General features: G+C 40.5%; 1 protein-coding gene across 1 annotated transcript in view; it reads right to left on the reverse strand.

Moving 5' to 3' along the window:
- The window catches only part of akt3b (v-akt murine thymoma viral oncogene homolog 3b), a 29927-nt gene extending 13627 nt beyond the window's left edge, over positions 1-16300 (reverse strand). Inside the window, exons 1-2 of the mRNA XM_031741322.2 lie at positions 15932-16300; positions 4603-5069 (exon numbers count right to left, since the gene is read on the reverse strand). Of these exons, the coding sequence (XP_031597182.1) occupies positions 4603-4648 (46 nt within the window). The 5' untranslated portion in view covers positions 4649-5069; positions 15932-16300. The remainder of the gene's footprint in view (positions 1-4602; positions 5070-15931) is intronic.
- Positions 16301-22025: the final 5725 nt, after the last annotated feature.

Raw genomic sequence — 22025 nt, forward strand, 5'->3', positions numbered from 1 at the left:
TTTCCAGTCACCTTTCTCACTCACTATGTGTTAATAGACCTCTCTGCATCGAATCATATCTGTTATTAATCTCTGTCTCTCTTCCACAGCATGTCTTTATCCTGTTTTCTTTCTCTCACCCCAACCGGTCGCAGCAGATGGCCCCGCCCCTCCCTGAGCCTGGTTCTGCTGGAGGTTTCTTCCTGTTAAAAGGGAGTTTTTCCTTCCCACTGTTGCCAAAGTGCTTGCTCATAGGGGGTCATATGATTGTTGGGTTTTTCTCTGTATGTATTATTGTGCGATCTCCTGTACAATATAAAGCGCTTGAGGCGACTTCTGTTGTGATTTGGCGCTATATAAATAAAATTGAATTCAATTGAGTTATAGGCTAACATTATGCCAGCTAATGTTAACACGCAAGCTTCAGTGAATCATGAATTGATATCTGAAAGTTTTACAGCCTCATTCAGAGCAAACAAACATGGTCATGCAGCATATTGTCAGCTGAGGTAAACAATAGACTGACAGCCTACACTCATTACAGATGAATGGTGGCAAGAACAGCTATTTGTCCTAGAGTGGCATAGCTAGGATTGTGCACTTGAACTGGGAGGGAAAACAGATTGTTGTCATCAATCTACTGACATCCAGTGGTGAGATTTTACATACTGCACCTTTAAAGCTGGAGAAAGTTTTTTGAATGTATTTTTTGTCTCAACAGTCCACATCTCTGCTTAACAGAAACATGCTGTATGTCCAGATATTTGTACAGTGGAACAGTACAACTACATTTTTTTATATCAGTTGAGCCATTACTCATATAAATCTCTTCAAAATGTGTACTATGTCTGGTCCTGCCCTACTTGACCTTTCAATCTGAATGATTTCCCATTAAGTTACAGTTTAAATCTATACCTGATCACATTAAACAAGTTGCAGCTTCAGGTGGTCTTGCTTGGCCTCCCTGTTCCTTCCTCCCAGGAGAGGGAACTTCCAACTCATTTCCAACTTCTTTAGTCCATCCTCTTTAAGCAAGCTATTTAAGGTTCTCTTGTTTTAAGGTCACCCTATCTGTAATCCCCCCTCCTTTTGATTAACAAAAAGGTTTAAAGGTTTAAACAACAGGTTGGTGGGACCCTCTGTGCCAACACCCAGAGCTGTGTGACATCACTGAATCCAAAAGTAGAACCCCCCCCCCCCAAAAAAACCAAACAGACAAGCAAAAAACATAAAAACACACGCACACAGCTTGAAGCCCAAGTCTTTGGCTCACAGGGATACAATGTAGAGACACTAAAGTCTTTTTTTAATCTTCAGCAATGTTTATTATAAACTTCTACCTTTATAACAGCAGATATGACAAAATGAAGGAGAGGATAACAGATACCCTTTAACATCTGTCAAATTAGATTAGAAAATGTAACTGATATGTGAAACATTTTACTTGCATTCTGTGAAAACTAGCTATAGTGCAAAACTGTACTTCCTCTGCTTTGTTTCAAACCAGCTATATGTAAAAATGTGTGTTCCCCACGCCCATTAATATATAGTGTGAAAACTGTGTACAAACTTTCCTGAACTTAATGTGAACTCTTGAGTTTTGATGTTGAAACAGCACAGAGAGCTTGTGAGGACAGTGTCCCTGAGGCGGACATTAAGGCTGAATTATAAGAACGCACAGAGGCGCAATAAACAATTCAGGGACTTGTGGGGGCCAGATAGGAAGGAACCAGAGTGTTAGGTCATCCTCTGTATGCTCATAGTGCCACTGAGAAACTTCCCCCTGCCTGCCTGCCAGCCAAAAGCCTTGAGCTCATACCAGACAAACACACCTTCAGCAAACACAAACACACACACACTTACACAAACACAAAAACCAGTGTGGGAAATAAAACACACCAGCAAAGTGCAGTTCAGACTGGGCTGCAGCCCTGTAAAGCTTGCCTTCACTGCTAAATGTCTGGCAGGTAAACAACCATTGTTTGGAGGTTCTGTGCTTCAAACTGGCATGGTGGCTTAGGCCATGTCCACACATAGCTGGATAAAAACAAATCTATTATGACTGAAGCCGGTGTGTTGAAAAGCACAAGCGGTGTCTTTTTAAGCCCTCTTTGCAGTGAACTGATCTTAAAAATAAATTAATAAATAATAATAATCATTGGTTTATACATTTACTAAGTAAAACAGCCAGAAGCAAAGTGAGCAACTAGTCAACGAGACAATTAGGACTTTTTTCAAGTGCAACAACAGTTTCTGTTGGTTCTAAGATCTTACTCTACCTCTACCTTACGCTACCCACCACAGACAGCAGCACCCTCCATTCTCCTCTCTCTTGTGTGAAAGAAAGTTCTTAACAAATAATGTGAAAAGTAAGACGGATGAGAGCCCCATGAACCAGTGCAGCTCTAAAGCACTCTACAACAGTCAGTTCACTGTGCTAGTCATAGGTAGGCTGAGTGAGATTAAAATGGCATAAAGCCACATTCTGCACAGACAACATGAACCTTATCTTGCAACAAGGCTGCAGATCCAAACGCCACTACAAGTTAGCTACACTCAACTAATCTAATAATTTATGAATGCAGAGTATACCATTTGAGTGGAGTAATTCAAATAAGCAGGTTAGGAAATTAATAATATTTCTTATAGACATCCTAGTCCTTTTCACTACAGGTGTGATATGTGCGATATGAAGGTATATATCGGACGACAAAATGAAAACATCTATAGTTTCAAATTATACGCTATTGTTTATTTCATGGTGTCGCAAAATACATAGTTTACGGCGATATTTTTTCATCAGGGCACAGAGAATACCACCGTGGCCAGTGAAGACGAGACAGAACCAGGTAGCTCCAAACAGAAAGACCAGTCAAAACAAATTGAGGACCTTATTCCTAAACAAGGGGCTACCTCTGTAGCATGGACACGGTTTGGTTATGAAACGTCCGACAGGGACCAGAAAACTGTACTATGCAAATTATGCCTCAAACCGGTACGCACCACGGACTCAAACACGACAAACCTCTTCTACCACCTACACAAGAATCATGTGAATGGAGAGATGAGAAGCAAAAAAGAGCCGTCAGGCGCTCAAAATAAACCTTAGACTCAAACGTTAGAACAGGCTTTTCCCCACAGCACACCATGTAATAAATACTCAAAGTTTCATGCATCGGTCAAAACACTCGACTCCAGGTACACGACGCCCAGCTGGAAACAAGTCGAACTGCCTGAGATTCACAGAATTTAAAGAAAAAGCGCTATTTTGTGATATATATTGTTATCGTGATGAGAAACGTCTTATACCAGGATATGAGATTTTGGTCATACCCCACAGCCCTAACTACCGTACAGGTACAAGAAAAATAATCTCATGATCTATTTCTATGATGACATAAATGATTGCATTTTCCCAGTTTTGCAGAATTGCTCAAAGACTGCACTTTGTTGAAGTGAAATACAGTTAATTATAACAGAACAATATAATAATATATAACAAAAGCACGAATAAACAGGCATTTAATTACATTTAGTAGTGAAATGTATGTTCTTTGAAACTGACAGTTTTTTCAGTATCACTTCAAAAGTATATTGGTCATAACAGAATAACAACTAACTTTAAAAAAAACAAACAGGTGGTCTCTAATCAAATTAGCAATGCATCCACCATGATTTTGATTTTTTTGTTTTAAGATAAACTTCAAACATTACTTTTTCCGATGTATATTAGACTGCTGTTTCCCTTAACTGTATGAGCAAGCATGAACAAACCATTAAAAAGCTAGAAAAGAGATTACTGAACCAAATGTTAAGAAACTAATTAAGTTAATAGTATTTCACTTGTACAACTCATGTCAATCCACCTATGTTAACAAATCAGGGTAGACTAAACTATTGATCACTGTATATAAACAGTGATCAATATGTATATAAACAGTGATCAATATGATTTTCTGCTCTTCTGTTAGAATTTAAGAGCATACCAACTGCTTTGACTTCAAAACAATCCCACGTGTCTCTCCATCTCCTTCATCTTTCCTCCTCGCACACATGCATTAACAGTACAGCAGTGAATAGCATTATATTAATTGTGTTTAACTCCTGTGCAGGTGGGTTTCTAACAACTTTTTTGCTGAAAACTCAAACACATTCAAACCATGACTTTGTCTGCAAAAAATTAATAAACCTTGCAGTTCTATTTTTAAGATTAATCCACATTTGGTGCTCTAACAGGTATTTGGGACAACAGTTTAGTGTATATGGGAATGACAACTTTGGACAGCAGTGTAACTCTGTGGGACACAACAGAGGAATAACACATCAGGCTCTGGTTACACTGCAGGTCTAATTCTTCACTAGGTCTACAATTTAGCATTGATTAACCTGCCAATTTTTTCTTCAATTTACTGCAATGTAGGACAAGCATAACAAATAAATACTACATTTTTGCTTGAAAATCGAATCCATTATCAAAGAACACTGAAATTCATTCAGTGAACAGATTGACTGACCATTCAGTTCATTGCAGCTCTATTTGGAATGCTCAAAACTACAAGGTTACCAGATGTGTTTTTAAAGACCAGAGTTTAGAATTCCTAATAGAAAAAGAAAAAAACTTGCCTCTTTTCTGGACCCAGCCTTCCTTGACAACGTTCTGGTCGCTCATGGTGGCTTCTCCTCGTGACCAGTTCTCCCAGCTCTCCCAGTATGGTGACCGTGAAGGGACAGTTGTTGGAGGGTTAGCAGGACAGTGGGTTTGTCTGAAGCTCAGTCAGCTGTCCGTCTGACCCCTTGACTTATTCTCATCAGACTTTAAATTCTTCCACTCACTGCCTAATAGATTAATATTTATACTTCTCTTGTCCACTATCACTTACTCTTTCCTCCTCTTGCCCTTCTGACCCAACCTGACTTTCTCCTGCTGCCTCTCTTCCCGTCTAGTGTTCCTCACCGTCTTTACTTTTTTTGCTCCCTCTTTCCCTCCCTCCTTCCTTCCTTTCTTCTCACTCCCTCTTTTACAGTGTTCCCTTCACTCTCTTGTTCTCTCAGAGTTCTTCAGTTTTCAGGCGGTCCAGTAGTGAGTCAGCCTGGAAGGAAACAACGACAGAGAAAGGAGAAAAGGGAGAGAAAAAAACAAAACCAAAAAAAAAAGAAACCAAAAAAAAAAACAAAACAAAAAAAACCCCCACAGCAGGTCAGTGGATAGTTTCCTTCTCACAGCAAACACAGCAGGCAACCACTCATTGTTCAGGACCTCAGCACGCTTCCTGCCTCCTTAACTCCTTCCAACCTTTTCCTTGTTTCCTTTGTTACATCCCTTGCCAGACAATTTGGTATTTCTTTCATGTCTCTGATTCCCAGCTCTGTAATTTTTTCATCTTCTCTTTCCTTTGTCTCTCTTCACTCACCTTTAAGTGAAGGAAATTCACGTATCTCATTCTCTCCTCTCCCATTTTATATGCCAACTATCATTTACCCCAAAAGGTTGATTCTGTTCATCTGGGCGTAACGTTTTCAGTGGGAAAAATGCTACATCCAGATAAGCAGAATCAACCTTTCAGGATTTGCTTGCCTGGATGATTTGAGCGTGCATCAAGACACCTATCATTTACCTGCTATCAACTTCCTGATGATTCTCATTTTCTTTTACTTCCATTTGTCCTTTCTTGTCATGTTCCTTCTCTTTCTCATAAACTCATTTTCTTCCTCTCTTGTCCCCTCCCCATTCTGTCCCTCTCTTCATCATTTCTTGACTAGTTATACTAGTTTTTTCTCTTTCTCCTGTCCTTCCTTCAGCTTCCCCATCTATCTCTCCCTTGGCTGACTTTTCCTCCTTCCACACAGAATTCCAGGACCTCCCAGTCTCACCCTTTTCCTTCCTTCCCTCCCTCCCCAGTTCTTACTCCTGCTTTCCTCCAACATTCATTCCCTCATTCATTTTAATTCTTTTCCCTCACGTTTTCAACTCCTGTCCCACCCTTCTTCTTCACCAGCCCCTACTTTGATTCTTTTTCCTATTTCTATTTCTCTTCTCTCACCTTTTTCATCCATCCTCACATTTTTCCATCCTACCCCTCATAACCTTCTCTGACTATACCTACAGGCTTCTCTATTCTTAGGTAGGACTTCACAGTTGTGAGAATGTTGCTTGTTTATGTAAATAAGACTTACAGTAAATATGACAAACTAATTGAGAACAATGGGGCATATGTTTCTGTTTCTAGAACAAACTTATGCCAAGTTAAAAACAACAAAAAGGCAGCGGCTACTATTTACTTTAATTCATGGGTGGCTGTAGCTCAGGAGGTAGAGCAGGTCACCTACTGATCGGAAGGTTGGTGGTTCGATCCTTGGCTCCTCCAGTGTGCATGTCAAGTATCCTTGGGCAAGATACTAACCCCAAGTTGCTCTCCGATGCATCCATCGGAGTATGAATGTGTGTGAATGTAGTTAGATTGCACTAGATAAAGTGCTTGTGAGAATGGGTGTGATTGGGTGAATGTGGCATGTTGTATAGAGCGCTTTGAGTACTCAGAGAGAGTAGAAAAGCGCTATATAAGAATCAGTCCATTTACCATTGATTTCCCAAAATAAATTGTTAGTCTTGAGTGTGAAAATGTACAATACCACAACAGCTGTCTCAGTTACATTATTTCATACAACAGCTAAACAATTGGATAAAATTGTTTCTATATACAATTTAAATACAGTGAAATAGTTTTTCCAGTTTAACTAGAAAAGGAGTTTGGAGTTTGCATATCATGTCAAAATAAATCAGATCCAGTTAGCTGCGACTAAAGAGACTATTTCTCTCTGGGAATTAAATATCCATCTATCCACTGCAATTCGTCTGCAGCTGGGTTGCAGGGGCACCAGTCCAAGCAGAGACACCCAGACCTGCCTTACCCCAGCCGCCTACTCCAGTTCTTCCGGGGGCTTCCAAATCACCCAGGGCGTCTTCTGGTGGGACATGTCTGGAATACATTACCTAGGAGGCACCCTAGTCAGATGACTGGTTCCTTTCGATGTGGAGGAGTAGCATCTCTATTCTGAGACCTCAATTAACTGAATTCCTCACCCCATCTCTAATATCACTTTTCCATTAGTACCTACTCGGGTCAGCTCGACACGGTTTTTAGGGTTTTCCATCAGATGACAGAACCTGGTACCTGGCAACAAGGGACATGCCCACACAGAAACAACACCGTGGTGCTGAGTCAACAAAAAGCCACAGACCGAGCAGCAGGTATAACATCGCCTTGACATCCACCTTTGTTCATGTCACATACAAATGATGACACGGGATGTTCAGCCATGTTGCTATAACAACCCCATGCACATTAAGTGGTACTCGATTGTAATGGAAAACAAGTTGTGCCGCCTCGAGTTGCTTTGAGCCAATTCGAGTAGGTGCTAATGATAAGGGCTTAAGGAAGAGCCCAGCCACGCTTTGGAGGAAACTTTCAGTTGTCTATACCAGGGGTCCCCAATCCCAGTCCACGAGGGCCGGTGTCCCTGCAGGTTTTAGATGTGTCCTTGAGCCATCACAGCTGATTTAAATGGATAAATTACCTTCTCAACATGTCTTGAAGTTCTCCAGAGGCCTGGTAATGAACTAATCATGTGATTCAGGTGTGTTGACCCAGGGTGATATCTAAAACCTGCAGGGACACCGGCCCTCGTGGACTGGGATTGGGGACCCCTGGTCTATATCCTCAATCTCATTCTTTTGGTCACTACCCAAAGCTTGCAACCACAGCTGAGGATGGGGATGCAGACCAACTGGTAAATTGACAGCTTTGCTTTAATGCTCAGCTCTCAGTTTTCCACAATGAGTGTCTCCATTACTGCAGAAGCAGTACCAATCCATTGATCAATCTCCCACTTCCCTCACCTATGAACAAGATACCAAGTTACTTAAACTACTCCAAAAAGCAGCGATAAGATTCTGAGGCCACCAAAGTGAAGACCTTCTGCCACTTGGCTCCACCAAATTATTCTGTTCATAAAAAATTATGCACAGTGACAAAGAGCAGGTCCAGTGCTATGCAAGTCAGGGTGCAGTTATAGGTGGAGGCCCTAACAGTCTGATTTCTGCCTGTTGAAACTAGATGTTGAGACATGGAACATCAGCTTTCAGCTGGGGAAGAACCATGAGCAAGTTTGGTTGAGAGATACAGACTAGATATATTTGGGCTCACCTCAACATAAAGCATGAGTTTTGGAAGCAGTCTTCCTTAGAGGGGCTGAACTCTGTTTAAATCTGGAGTTGCTCACAGTGACAGGTAGAGCTGGGGTGGGTATACTGATACCTCCCTGGATCGCTACCACCCTTTGACTTTTTCCTGGTGGATGAAAGGGTTCTTTCTCCTTGCATTCAGGTCAGGGAGTGGGCTCTGACAGCCATTTGTGCATATGTAGCTAATGACTATTCAGTGTACCAAGCCTTTTTGTAGTCCACGGGAGGGGTGCTAGAGAGTGAGCCTCCTACTGGAGGACTTCAATACTATAGGTAATAATGGTCAAACCTGGAGGTGTGTGAATGGGAGGAACAGGCTGCCTAATCAAGCTCATGAGGTGTTCTGTTTTTAGACTTCTGTGCTAACCAGAATTCATAACAAACACCATGTTTGAGCATAAGGGTATTCATAAGTGCATGTGGCACCAGGATACACTAAGTCATAGGTCAGTGGTCAATTTTATAATTGTATCAACAGATCTTCAGACATATGTTCATGACACTCGGGTGAAGAAAGGAGCAGAGCTGTTAACTGATCACCACCTGATGGTGGGTTGAGTACAGAGGGATGATTTTGGGCTCAAAGGTCTGTGAGATATTCGCCCTGCCTCCAGGAGAACATCAAGAGCTTCCCTAAGGAGGTTAGGGACATTGACTCTTAATGGACTACATTCCACACCTCCATTGTTGAGGTGTCTGTACAGAGCTGTGGCTGCAAGGTAGCTGATGCCTGTCATCATGGCAACCCCCTAAGTAGATAGCAGACACCAAATGTGAAAGGAACTGTTGAATTAAAGAAGAAGTCCCATAGGACTTTGTTAGATCGTATGTTTCCTGAGATACCTGGCAAGTACCAAAAGGCAAAGTGGACTGAAACTCTGGCAGTGACAAAAGCAAAAACTCAGCTGTGGGAAAAGTTTGGCGAGGCCATGGAGCAAAACATTTGGCCTCCAAACAATTCTGTTGAACCATTATACAACTTAGGAGGGGAAAGCCATGCTCTCATGGTACTTTATACAGTGAGGAAATGGTCCTGCTGGCTTCAACTGAGAATTTAGTTGGGCAATTGAAGGAATAGTTTGAGGATCTCCTCAATCCTACTGACACAGCTTCCATAAAGGAAGCAGAGCTTGAGGATGATGAGGACAACTTACACATCTTCCCTAAAAATGTTACATGCAGGCCGCCATCTAAATATGATTTTAGACAGTAGTTCTGGTAGATTTTCTGAGACTTTTAGAAATAACACTAAGCAGCAACAGATCCATGGATGACTGAACTGTCAGTTCTTTTTGTTACAATATATAGTGAGACAACTGACATTTTAGTTGAATATCTCTATTGGCAAATATTGGCTCCGTTGATTGATGTTTATATATCTAAATGCACAACAGTATTTTCCAAAGTTATCTTTTTCCCCCCCAATTCTAAATTTAAACATATTTTTTAAAAAAAGAGAGGTTAAAACAAGTTGTCCTTTTCCCATGGATCAGAAAGAGAACTGGGAAATCCTTAACAGCTTCAGCTATTTGGACTTTTTTTCTGCATGCTTGTGAATTTTTGAACAGTTTGTGCAGCCCTACTAAAAACACAATGAAAAAAACAAACCCACCAGCATCAGCTCCTTGACTCACATTCAGAAGCAACATAGGATCTGAGATAACATGTATGGGATAAATATTTGACATTTAATAGTATAACTTTATTGTGCAAAAGTTTGGGCATTTAAAGTGTTTAGATTCTTCTCCATCATGTAAAGATATCAAGAAGGCATGATCATCTCAAATTCATGCTGCAGCGAGCCCAAACATCCAGCCAGAGGCATCAAGTAAAAAGAACAAGAAGTCCTGCAACTGATGGCCCCTACAGAGCCCCAATCTCTACATCACTGATACTTAGACTACATTTACAGAACCAACACTATCAAGTGAAATAATGGATGTATGCATGTTAAAATGTTGAACACATGTGTATAGTTTAACACTGCTTCATTACAATAAGAAACGATGTGGGCTTCATAGATAATTGGCAAACCTTCTGGAGGAAACCTGGTCTTGTTAGGAGAGACGGCATCCATCCCACTTTGGATGGAGCAGCTCTCATTTCTAGAAATATGGACAAATTTATTAACCCCCCCAAAATATGACTATCCAGAGTTGGGACCAGGAAGCAGAGTTGCAGTCTTACACGCCTCTCTGCAGCTTCTCTCCTCCTGCTACCCCCCCAAAAACCCATCTCCATTGAGACTGTGTCAGCTCCCAAACAGACAAAAAACAAACTAAAAACCAGCAATAAACAACTTAAACATAAAAAAATCACAAAGAAAGAACAATACAGTATCCACATCTGAACCAAAGAGTAAAACAGTGAAATGTGGATTATTAAATATTAGGTCTCTCTCCTCCAAGTCTCTGTTAGTACATGACTTAATAATTGATCAACAAATCGATTTACTCTGCCTTACAGAAACCTGGTTGCAGCCGGATGATTATGTTAGTTTAAATGAATCAACACCCCCGAGTCATTCTAACTACCAGAAACCTCGAAGCACAGGCCGAGGGGGCGGTGTGGCAGCAATTTTTCACACCAGCCTATTAATTAACAAAAGACCAAGACAGACTTTTAACTCATTTGAAAGCCTGATGCTCAGCCTTGTCCACCCAGAAACCAGTCTTACTTGTTATCATATATCGTCCACCTGGGCCTTACACAGAGTTTCTCTCTGATTTCTCAGACTTTTATCTGATTTAGTGCTCAGCTCAGATAAAATAATTATTGTGGGGATTTTAACATCCATGTAGATGCTAAAAATGACAGCCTCAACATCGCATTTAATCTGTTATTAGACTCAATTGGCTTCTCTCAAAATGTAAAAGAACCCACCCACCACTTTAATCACACTCTAGATCTTGTTTTAACATATGGCATAGAAACTGAACATTTAACAGTGTTTCCTGAAAACCCTCTGCTGTCTGATCATTTCCTGATAACATTTACATTTACAATAATTGATTACACAGCAGTGGAGAGTAGACTTTATCACAGTAGATGTCTTTCTGAAAGTGCTGTAACTAAGTTTAAGAATATAATCCACCCACTGTTATCATCTTCAATGCCCTGTACCAACATAGAGCAGAGCAGCTATCTGAACGCTACCCCAACAGAGGTCGATTATCTTGTTAATGATTTTACCTCCTCACTACGTACGACTCTGGATACTGTAGCTCCTGTGAAAACTAAGGTCTCAATTCAGAAGTACCTGACTCCGTGGTATAATTCTCAAACACGTAGCCTAAAGCAGATGACTCGTAAGCTGGAGAGGAAATGGCGTGTCACAAATTTAGAGGATCATCATTTAGCCTGGAGAAATAGTTTGCTGCTTTATAAGAAAGCCCTCCGCAAAGCCAGAACATCTTACTATTCATCACTGATTGAAGAAAATAAGAACAACCCCAGGTTTCTCTTCAGCACTGTAGCCAGGCTGACAAACAGTTAGAGCTCTACTGAGCCAACAATCCCTTTAACGTTAACTAGTAATGACTTCATGAACTTCTTCACAAATAAAATTCTTATCATTAGAGAAAAAATTACCAATAATCATCCCACAGATGTAATATCGTCTACAGCTACCTTTAGTACCATTGATGTTAAGTTAGACTCTTTTTCTCCAATTGATCTTTCTGAGTTAACTTCAATAATTACTTCCTCCAAACCATCAACGTGTCTTTTAGACCCCATTCCTACAAAACTGCTCAAAGAAGTCCTGCTATTAATTAATGCTTCAATCTTAAATATGATCAACCTATCTCTAATAATCAGCTATTTACCACAGGCCTTCAAGCTGGCTGTAGTTAAACCTTTACTCAAAAAGCCATCTCTAGACCCAGCTGTCTTAGCTAATTATAGGCCAATCTCTAACCTTCCTTTCATATCAAAAATCCTTGAAAGAGTAGTTGTCAAACAGCCAACAGATCATCTGCAGAGGAATGGCTTATTTGAAGAGTTTCAGTCAGGTTTCAGAGCTCATCACAGCACAGAAACAGCTTTAGTGAAGGTTACAAATGGTCGTCTTATGGCCTCTGACAGTGGACTCATCTCTGTGCTTGTCCTGCTAGACCTCAGTGCAGCGTTCGATACTGTTGACCATAATATCCTATTAGAGCGATTAGAACATGCTGTAGGTATTACAGGTACTGCGCTGCAGTGGTTTGTATCATATCTATCTAATAGACTCCAGTTTGTCCATGTAAATGGAGAGTCCTCTTCACACACTAAGGTCAATTATGGTGTTCCACAGCGTTCAGTGCTAGGACCAATTCTGTTTACATTATACATGCTTCCCTTAGGCAGCATCATTAGAAGACATAGCATAAATTTTCACTGCTATGCAGATGACACGCAGCTCTATCTATCCATGAAGCCAGGTAACACACACCAATTAGTTAAACTGCAGGAATGTCTTAAAGACATAAAGACCTGGATGGGCGCTAACTTTCTGCTTCTTAATTCAGATAAAACTGAGGTTATTGTACTCGGCCCTGAAAATCTTAGAAATATGGTATCTAAGCAGATTCTTACTCTGGATGGCATTACCTTGGCCTCCAGTAATGCTGTGAGGAACCTTGAGTCATTTTTGACCAGGACATGTCCTTCAATGCACATATATTAAACAAATATGTAAGACTGCTTTCTTCCATTTGCGCAACATCTCTAAAGTTAGAAATATCCTGTCTCAGAGTGACGCTGAAAAACTAGTTCATGCATTTATTACTTCCAGGCTGGACTACTGTAATTCTTTATTATCAGGATGTCCTAAAAACTCGCTGAAAAGCCTTCAGCTGATCCAAAATGCTGCAGCAAGAGTCCTGACAGGGACTAGAAAGAGAGAGCAGATTTCTCCTGTTTTGGCTTCCCTTCATTGGCTTCCTGTTAAATCCAGAATTGAATTCAAAATCCTGCTCCTCACATACAAGGTCTTAAATAATCAGGCCCCATCTTATCTTAATGACCTTGTAGTACCATATCACCCTATTAGAGCACTTCACTCTCGCACTGCAGGCCTACTTGTTGTTCCTAGAGTATTTAAAAGTAGAATGGGAGGGAGAGCCTTCAGTTTTCAGGCCCCTCTTCTGTGGAACCAGCTTCCAGTTTGGATTCAGGAGACAGACACTATCTCTACCTTCAAGATTAGGCTTAAAACTTTCCTTTTTGCTAAAGCATATAGTTAGGGCTGGACCAGGTGACCCTGAATCCTCCCTTAGTTATGCTGCAATAGACGTAGGCTGCCGGGGATTCCCATGATGCATTGAGTTTTTCAGGGCGCACTGTGGAACACTTTATTATATGTTATGTGTAGGTCCTGTCTTGTTATATCCTGTATGTACCTAAATGTTGTGCATCTGCACTTTACTGTTGTCTATGTCTACGCATGGGACAGTGTGAAACGTAATTTCAATTCCTTTGTATGGCAAGTACATCTGAAGAAATTGACAAATAAAACTGACTTTGACTTTGAGTTTTTCCTTTCCAGTCACCTTTCTCACTCACTATGTGTTAATAGACCTCTCTGCATTGAATCATATCTGTTATTAATCTCTGTCTCTCTTCCACAGCATGTCTTTATCCTGTCTTCCTTCTCTCACCCCAACCGGTCGCAGCAGATGGCCCCGCCCCTCCCTGAGCCTGGTTCTGCCGGAGGTTTCTTCCTGTTAAAAGGGAGTTTTTCCTTCCCACTGTCGCCAAAGTGCTTGCTCATAGGGGTCATATGATTGTTGGGTTTTTCTCTGTACCTATGAAGCGCCTTGAGGCGACTTTTGTTGTGATTTGGCGCTATATAAATAAAATTGAATTGAAAATTGAATTATCTCAGCATATTACCTGAAATTACTTTCATAGGTGCATATAAAGACATTTTCCATGATGATATTTTGTAAATGAATGGAAAAATCATACAGTTAAAAATTAAACTCATGTTTAGAGCAGCTAACTGTGTGCAACTGTAATATAACTCCTTGGAGCCAAAACTTGTCCCTCAACTTAAGCCTTAATAAGACCCAGCCATTGCTCTTAACAACTTATCCAATTCAGGTTAGCAGAACATAAGAACTTATTATATCAATTTATTTGTCAAATTATCCACGTTAAACACAGAAAGATAATAATATCTATATGCTAAATTATATCACCCCAGTGACTATAAACAGAGGGACTACAATTAGCTTTAAATGGTTCTGTAATGCAATTCTGTTCCTTATGAAGATCACACTGAACTGCCTCTGAACAGAGCTATCTGAATGCTCTGACAAATGACCTTAGAGGTAATTGTTTTACTGATCAGTTTTACAGATGCAGTGATGATGATGATTCATAAAGGATTGTCACTGTAATGTCTCACAAGTAACTGAATTTCCTATATGCCAGTACCCAACATGAGACTAGTAGATCCATCTCTGCTATCATTTTACAAGTAATTTAACAATAACACCTGATTCCCACATCAGTGGCTTCTCTTTCATATGAAAAAGCGAACACATTGTGGGTAATAATCACATGCCTTATACTGACAATAATCATTCACATTTCAGCATCCAAAGAACATACGGTACTGGTTGTGTTCTGATGAACCGACTGGTCATGTTGCTTCAATGCATGGCTCACACAAGCACCATTGGGAAGATCCAGCGCTGGAAAACAAATGCTGAGATCTCCAATGACAACAAAAACAATGGCTGACAGGAGCAGGGGTTGTATATTTCAGAAGCCGGCTCAGAGCTGCGGCCCTCGGTGCGACAAACACTCCCTCCTCCCCCCGTCCCTCCTCTGTCTGTGATTTATTGTTCATGATTGTGCCCTGCATCACACACACAAACAAACAAATACGGAAACAACAGCTTTTGTTTCAAGGGCGTGTGGTGTCATTATCTGTTACATAACAACATCCGCTTGGCGTGCTCCATTATATTTTAATGGGCGAGCCGTGAATAAATGTCTGGCAACGGCTCTTATGCCGATTACTAACTGTTAGTGGCGATGAAATAGCTGGTGTGAGACGGCAGGATGGGAAGGTGGTTGTGTATGCCCGGCTGGCCTGTGATGGCTCGGCTGGAGGATGCAGGTTAGCCAGGGATGCTAGCTGGGGAGGGTGAGGGGGGTGATGCTACTGCTAATGTTAGCCGGTCAGCCAGTTCAATGCCTGGCTAGCATAGCTGGCTAATTGACAGTCCGGAAGTCGAGCTGTTGGAAGTGATGTTATTTCTCTGGTGAAACCACTCCGGTATCTATCATCTGCGATTTTTGTTTGTTCATCCTGGACTGAAATGAGAGTCTATGGTTTATGAAGGCGGGGGGGGGCAACGAAGAGAGGTGGGAGGGGGAAAACGGGAGGTTGGGGGTGGTAGTTCATAAGGACGATGGGCCGAAGCCAGACGGCCGGTACAGTTACCATTACTGGCCCTCCCCTCCCTGCTGCTGCAGCAGCGGCAGCATCCCAGCGCCGCATCCTTCCCAGCCTGGCGAATGACGAAGCAGCAGCAGTCCGCTAACTGCAGCTAGCTAGCATGCTAACCTCCGCTCCCACCCGCTCCAGGCTCGAGACAAACCCGCTGCCCGTGCCCCCCAAACAACGACCCCCACTCCCCCTCCTTATCACCCTTTTCACACAAACAATTCAAGGGTCCACACCCCACACATTATATCATATAATTATTTCACCTGGCAGTCGAAAAATTATAGGGATACCCCCTCCTCCTCCTCTAGGCACTGGAGCATCCGACGGAGTAACGTCGCTCAGTGTGGATAACAGGAGGACATCGATGGGTCCATAGCCGTGGATGCCGTCTCCAGACCGTTGAAGACGTAAAGATGAGTTTTGGGGGGGTATATTGTTTTGGTTTTATATCCCAGGCAGACAGCGACTGCGGCGGCAGATAGACACACGAACAGACAGACAGACAAACCCGCTCAACTCCTGCTCCCTCCACAGCTCCGCCAGGAAACCTCGCTCGGCTCCGAGTTGGCTCGTCACGTTCAGCCAGATCTGACTGGGAGGACTCCTGCTGGCTTCAAGGGCTGTCGGAATTGTGGTCTTTCTAAAAAAGAAAAACCGGTGACAAAAAAGTCGCAGGCAATCAAATGATTTGGGGTACTTTATCCTTGTCATTTAGTCACAGTCACATTACTTAACTTGAATCAGACAATACTGCTTATGACATGTTGTTTAAGCGGGGGACCAAAACGCTATTTAAAATATAGATTATATTTCAGGAGTTTGGCTTATTTACTTAATTCAAATAGCTGCAGAAAAATTACATGTGAGGTTCAAAGGTAATTATTTATTTGGCATTAAATAATTTCTTCCTGTACTTTATATGTATATTTGTTCAGATTCATTTAAAAGCTCAAAATGCTGCTTTTATTCAATATTTTTCCACATTCCACCTGCCTTCTCTAGTTTATATATATTAAAATGCAGGTAGAAACAAGCTTTTACTCAAGTCCTAAACTTACATTTTAAAGTATTTATCAACAAATGGAGTCTCACTATCCATTTAGTAACCAATTATAGAATTAAACTCATAAGAAAACGGAAAATGAAACGTTCTCTTAAAGTTGTAAGTGGCATCTATTGGCTAAAAAGGGGCCATTCTTGGTTTAATTGAATCTCTTTGCTGGACTCACCTTTGTCATGAAACCATGGATAAACTGTAAAGGCGCTAAAATGATTTGAATCCTATTCGAATGATGGAGATTACGTTGTGGTTAACATACAAAAACGTTTGTGGACTTCCACTGAGCTATTTCTCGCGCTTTCAAAATGAAAAAAGATTACTTGTAGTGTATTCTTCTCAGTACTCTAACTTTTTCTGCTTTATCTCATCTTTACTCTTTATTTTTATCTTGTGAAAACCCAGGTGTTTCAATTTTTGTTTTTGCACTTTAAAGAGACACCCGTGTCTCCTAGCGAGTTTCCGCGTTTGTTTGTTGGCTACATGTGTATGTGGTAAACGAGACTTTACGAAGAACACGTGAATGCAGCATCTGTCTCCTCATGGCATGCGAGGCTTTTGTTGATCCCTGGCTTTTGTTCTCTCTCCCCCTCTCTCTCTCTTCCTCTCTCTCTCGCTGTGTGTGTGTGTGTGTGTGTGTGTGTGTGTGTGTGTGTGTGTGTGTGTGTGTGTGTGTGTGTGTGTGTGTGTGTTTGAAGGGTTTGTATGTTTTCAGATTCTATTCAGTTATAATTCATTTCCCTGTGATTCACAGCAGATATAAGTGTCTTCTTTGTGTGTATATTTAAGTGTATGTTTTGCCCAACACAAAATATGTATTTTCGGTAATGTTTTGTTGTTTCTTTGTTTGTTTTGTTGTGTTGTGTTTTAAGAAAATGTATAGCAACCCCCCCCCCCTCTTTTCCTCCCCAGCCTTCCACTCAATGGCTGCTTTGTTTAAGGATCCGGTCCCAGTCTGGCTGTGGGAGTGATGCTGCTGTTGCTGTTGCTGGTGCTTTGCATTAATCAATTGGTGTCTGAAAGAACAATTCAGTCTCAGTCTCTGGTCTACAACGTCCATGAGGTAGTTTAAGGATATTGTTCAAAAATGAGATTTATTAATAAATGTAAATTCATTGTACATGTTGATTTTTTTTTAGTATTTTATTGTTAGATCTCACCACTTGATGCAGTTATTATGATTGTGATTATGATGATGATTGATATTGTTATTGTATTAGCATATTTGTGAGCATATTTTAAATATTTTTGAAACCTGCTACAGAGCAGGTTAAGATCCAGATTAGAGATCAGCAGGTATGAAATTATCACCTACTGACCAAATAAATCTTCAGAAAATAGCATCAACATTCCTGGAAAGACCTCCAAACACAGAATACATAGCAAGGATACCTGTTTGACCAATAAAAATGATTTACTTTTGATCTGTGACAAGTTGAAGCATCTCCTTTATTAGGCTGTGTGATAGTAAGCTTTAATGTTTAAATGGATTCAGTCTGAACTGCAGCCATCACCTTACAAATAATAATCAGCAGTGAGAACGCACTTGGTGATAAAACTATTAATTGGAATTCAAATATTTATTGTGTGCACTAAATAGCTAGAATAACTAAAACATTTTCTGCAACATTTATCAGCATCCTTTTAACAACAATATTGTATTTTACTGGTACATTTTTGTGATCTGTAGAGATTTATATCTCCATTTGATAATATTTCTGCAGCAGGCGCCACTCATTGGGATAATTTTTTGTGTGAAACACGGCTCTGTGACTGGTTAGATGATGTCAACCAATTACTTGGGTAAGTTAGAGTAAGTGAAACCAGGTAACACAAAGATACCCTAGGTATGTTGAACTCTCTTCATCTGAACAAGTGTCAACTTCTGTGTTTGTACGCTCCAGGTATTATTCCTGTTTTGGAGATGTTAATAATAATCAACTAGAGTAGAAGTGCTTAGTGGACTGTGGGAGGTCCCAGCCTGTGTCTATAGCAGCATCTGATATTGGGGACACCTTCTTTATGATAACCAACCCAGTCCCCATAATGTAAAAAAAAATAAATTTGAACCTCTGAACTGAAGATAGAAACATTGTTTTACAGGAATTTGAAGTTCTGGATGAATGAATGTGTGTATGCAAGATAAGACTTCCCACATATTTCTCCGTGGAAATTACTAGCTGGTCAAATTTGAACTACAGGTGTATGCATGTTTGTGTGTGTGTGTGTGTGTGTGTGTGTGTGTGTGTGTGTGTGTGTGTGTGTGTGTGTGTGTGTGTGTGTGTGTGTGTGTGTGTGTGTGTGTGTGTGTGTGTGTGTGTGTGAGAGCAAGTGAGGGAGTGAGAGTGAGAGAGGCAGAGAGAGAGAGATTAAAGTTGCTAGCATCAGTTTTCTTTGTTGCCAGAGCACTCAGTGTTGGGCTTCTCTGTCAGAGAAGAAAAACATAGGATAGGAAATAGTGTGCAGAATCGAGTACATATAAGTATCTGGTCTTGGGTTAATAGGACGAATAGATGTGATGACTCTCTCATGTTAAGGTAAGGCTGCACGTCCTCCCCTGCTTTTTCAATTAACAAGGCTTTTCTTATGTAGGAAACATATTTCACAGCCGAAAGTATTAAATAAATGAATTCATTATATCATTCCTATTCTGTGCTTAAACTCACTAATGTGATTGTTTTTCATATGCAGGCTTTGACTGCATTTCTTTTGCCTGCAACTATACTTGGATTAAATATGCTGTACAAAATATAGTTATAGATAGTAAAATACTATATTTATATATACTACAAATACGACACTATGAACATAACTAAAACAGTAACTTCTCACTAGCAACCTCAAGTGGTCAAAATAATCATTACCCATCCATCCATCCATCCATCCATTCGCTTCCGCTTATCCTTTTCAGGGTCGCGGGGGGCGCTGGAGCCTATCCCAGCTGTCATAGGGCGAGAGGCGGGGTACACCCTGGACAGGTCGCCAGTCTGTCGCAGGGCCAACACACAGGGACAGACAACCATTCACACTCACATTCACACCTAGTGACAATTTGGATTATCCAATTAACCTATCCCCAATCATTACCCATCAAAATATATTAGCACATGACACCAGAATACTGCACATATATATTACTTTAGAGGCTTAAAGATGACTGTATTTCTTAGGCTTGTCATTAGGAATGTTCACAGATTTAAAGGGTTGACTGATGCTATAGAAATGCATTATTCAGCAGAGACAATTGTGTCTCCTGTGTTGTCTTCAGGAAACTCTCAAACTTGAACTGCGATATTATTGTGGACTCATTGTTGACCTTCGCTGGGATCTGTTGCAGACATTAACTTGGACAGTGATGGCAGGATCTGGTGTCGCTGTGAGACTGCATGAGTTCAGACAGTCTCACAACTCCAAAGAGCTTGTCTCACCAGCTATGTTAAAACCAAAGTGAGTGGTCACTCTATCAAACTAAATCTGGATAAAGTTTTCAAAAAACACTCTGATCTTTTGCTTAGTAAAAGTATTAATGCCATAATGTATAAATACTTTGTTACAAATAGCCCTCAAATTTACTTGTGGTATAAGTAATAATTGTAAATTATACTGCTACAAAATAAAAGAAATAAATAAAAAAAACTTGTTAAAAAAGTCATGCTGAACTGCGTACTGTGTTAGGAACGACAGGATGGCATCGTTTGATGGAAATTAAAATTATCAGCCTACAGAGGGCTGAATTCATACACAACCCCTTAATTCAAAATGAAATTCTGATGTGGCAGGCTGGATCATTTTGCAGAAATTTCATTGCAACAACATTAATAATACTCAGTAGTTTGTCTGACCCTGACATGCTTGTATGACAAGCTAATAAGATGGCAGATGGTGTCCTGGCGATTTCTTCCCAGATCTGAATCAGGGCGTCTCTGAACTACTCGACAGTCTGAGCTACAAACTTGTGGTGTTGGATGAAATAAAACATGATGTTCTAGAGGTGCATCTAGAACATCTTGAATTTTAGTCATTTTAGTCAACGGTATCAACAGGGTGCCATTGCCTAGTCTCTAGAAGTATTTGCTCCATGGATGTGGCTCCCAAGTCTATCACTGACCCGCCACCAAACCGGTCATGCTGAACCATTTCACAGGGAGCGCAACGTTTTCTACAGTTTCTCCAGACCCTGTTACATCTGTCAGGTGCGTAGGGTGAGCCTGCGCTTATTTGTGAAAAGCACAGGATGCCAGTGGTGGATCTGCCAATTTTGTATTCATTGTCAAATGCCAATTGGTCTCCACACTGCCGTGGATTGAGCACAAGGCCCCCGAAAGAATGTCAGGCAATTTTTTTTTTGAACAGTGTAAAAGTGTATATATGTAAGTTTCAATATTAAAAAGTAGAAAGACTTCAAAAAACCTCTCACATCTATTCTGCTGCAGTAGTGCAGTAACTATATATTTGGCTAACATCAGATCATTCTTGCCATAAAAGTATTACATTTACAGTAAATCCCAAATATATGTAGAAATCCAAGTAGAAACAAATGCAGTCACTGTACTCGGCTTGGATTTGATTTCTCTATGTTGCTGGAGCTAAACTCTACTAGCCCACTGGAGATAGAAATAACAACTGGCCGTAAGATAGGCTAGTTAGCTTTCAAAAATGTATTAGAAAGGTCTGAAACTTTATTGAATTTCATGAACTTTTATGTGATCAAATGTCATTTTATCATTTTATATTTTTGGACATCTGAGTCATGATTAATGAAGTGTAGCAATGTCAGGAGTAAGAGCAAAAAATCTTTCACGCAGAATTTTGTTTCTTTTTCTCTACAGAAGATCACGTTTGGGGAGGAATGTGCATGGATTATATCCAGGACAGCCGGGCAGAGTACATACTATCCACTCCAAGGCCTGTGGGTAAGAAACAGCTGGTTTTATGTGAATCTTTGCTGTGGCGATTACAAGGGATTTTTCCTGTATTTCATCAGTGATTTACCTTGTTACAGCTAAAAGATGAAAAAGAAGGCATAAAAGCTTAAAATGTAAAAACAGATGAAAGACCATTTCTGTGATTTTTTTTTCCTGTTGTCATTATTTGCAAAATATTTATACTTACATTATTTCTCATTCTTTTTCATACAGCACTTGTATATAAAACATACATGTTCTCAGTTTCAACAAAAATAGGAAAAATGTCAAGTGCATAAGCAAACATTAGATCCCAATGGTAGGTTCTAGTTGACAAACAGATGGGAAAAACATTTTCAGTGATTCAGCACAAATATCAGAAGATCAACTATTCTT

This window comes from Oreochromis aureus, linkage group 6 (genome assembly GCF_013358895.1).
Source record: "Oreochromis aureus strain Israel breed Guangdong linkage group 6, ZZ_aureus, whole genome shotgun sequence".
Lineage (NCBI taxonomy): Eukaryota > Metazoa > Chordata > Actinopteri > Cichliformes > Cichlidae > Oreochromis > Oreochromis aureus.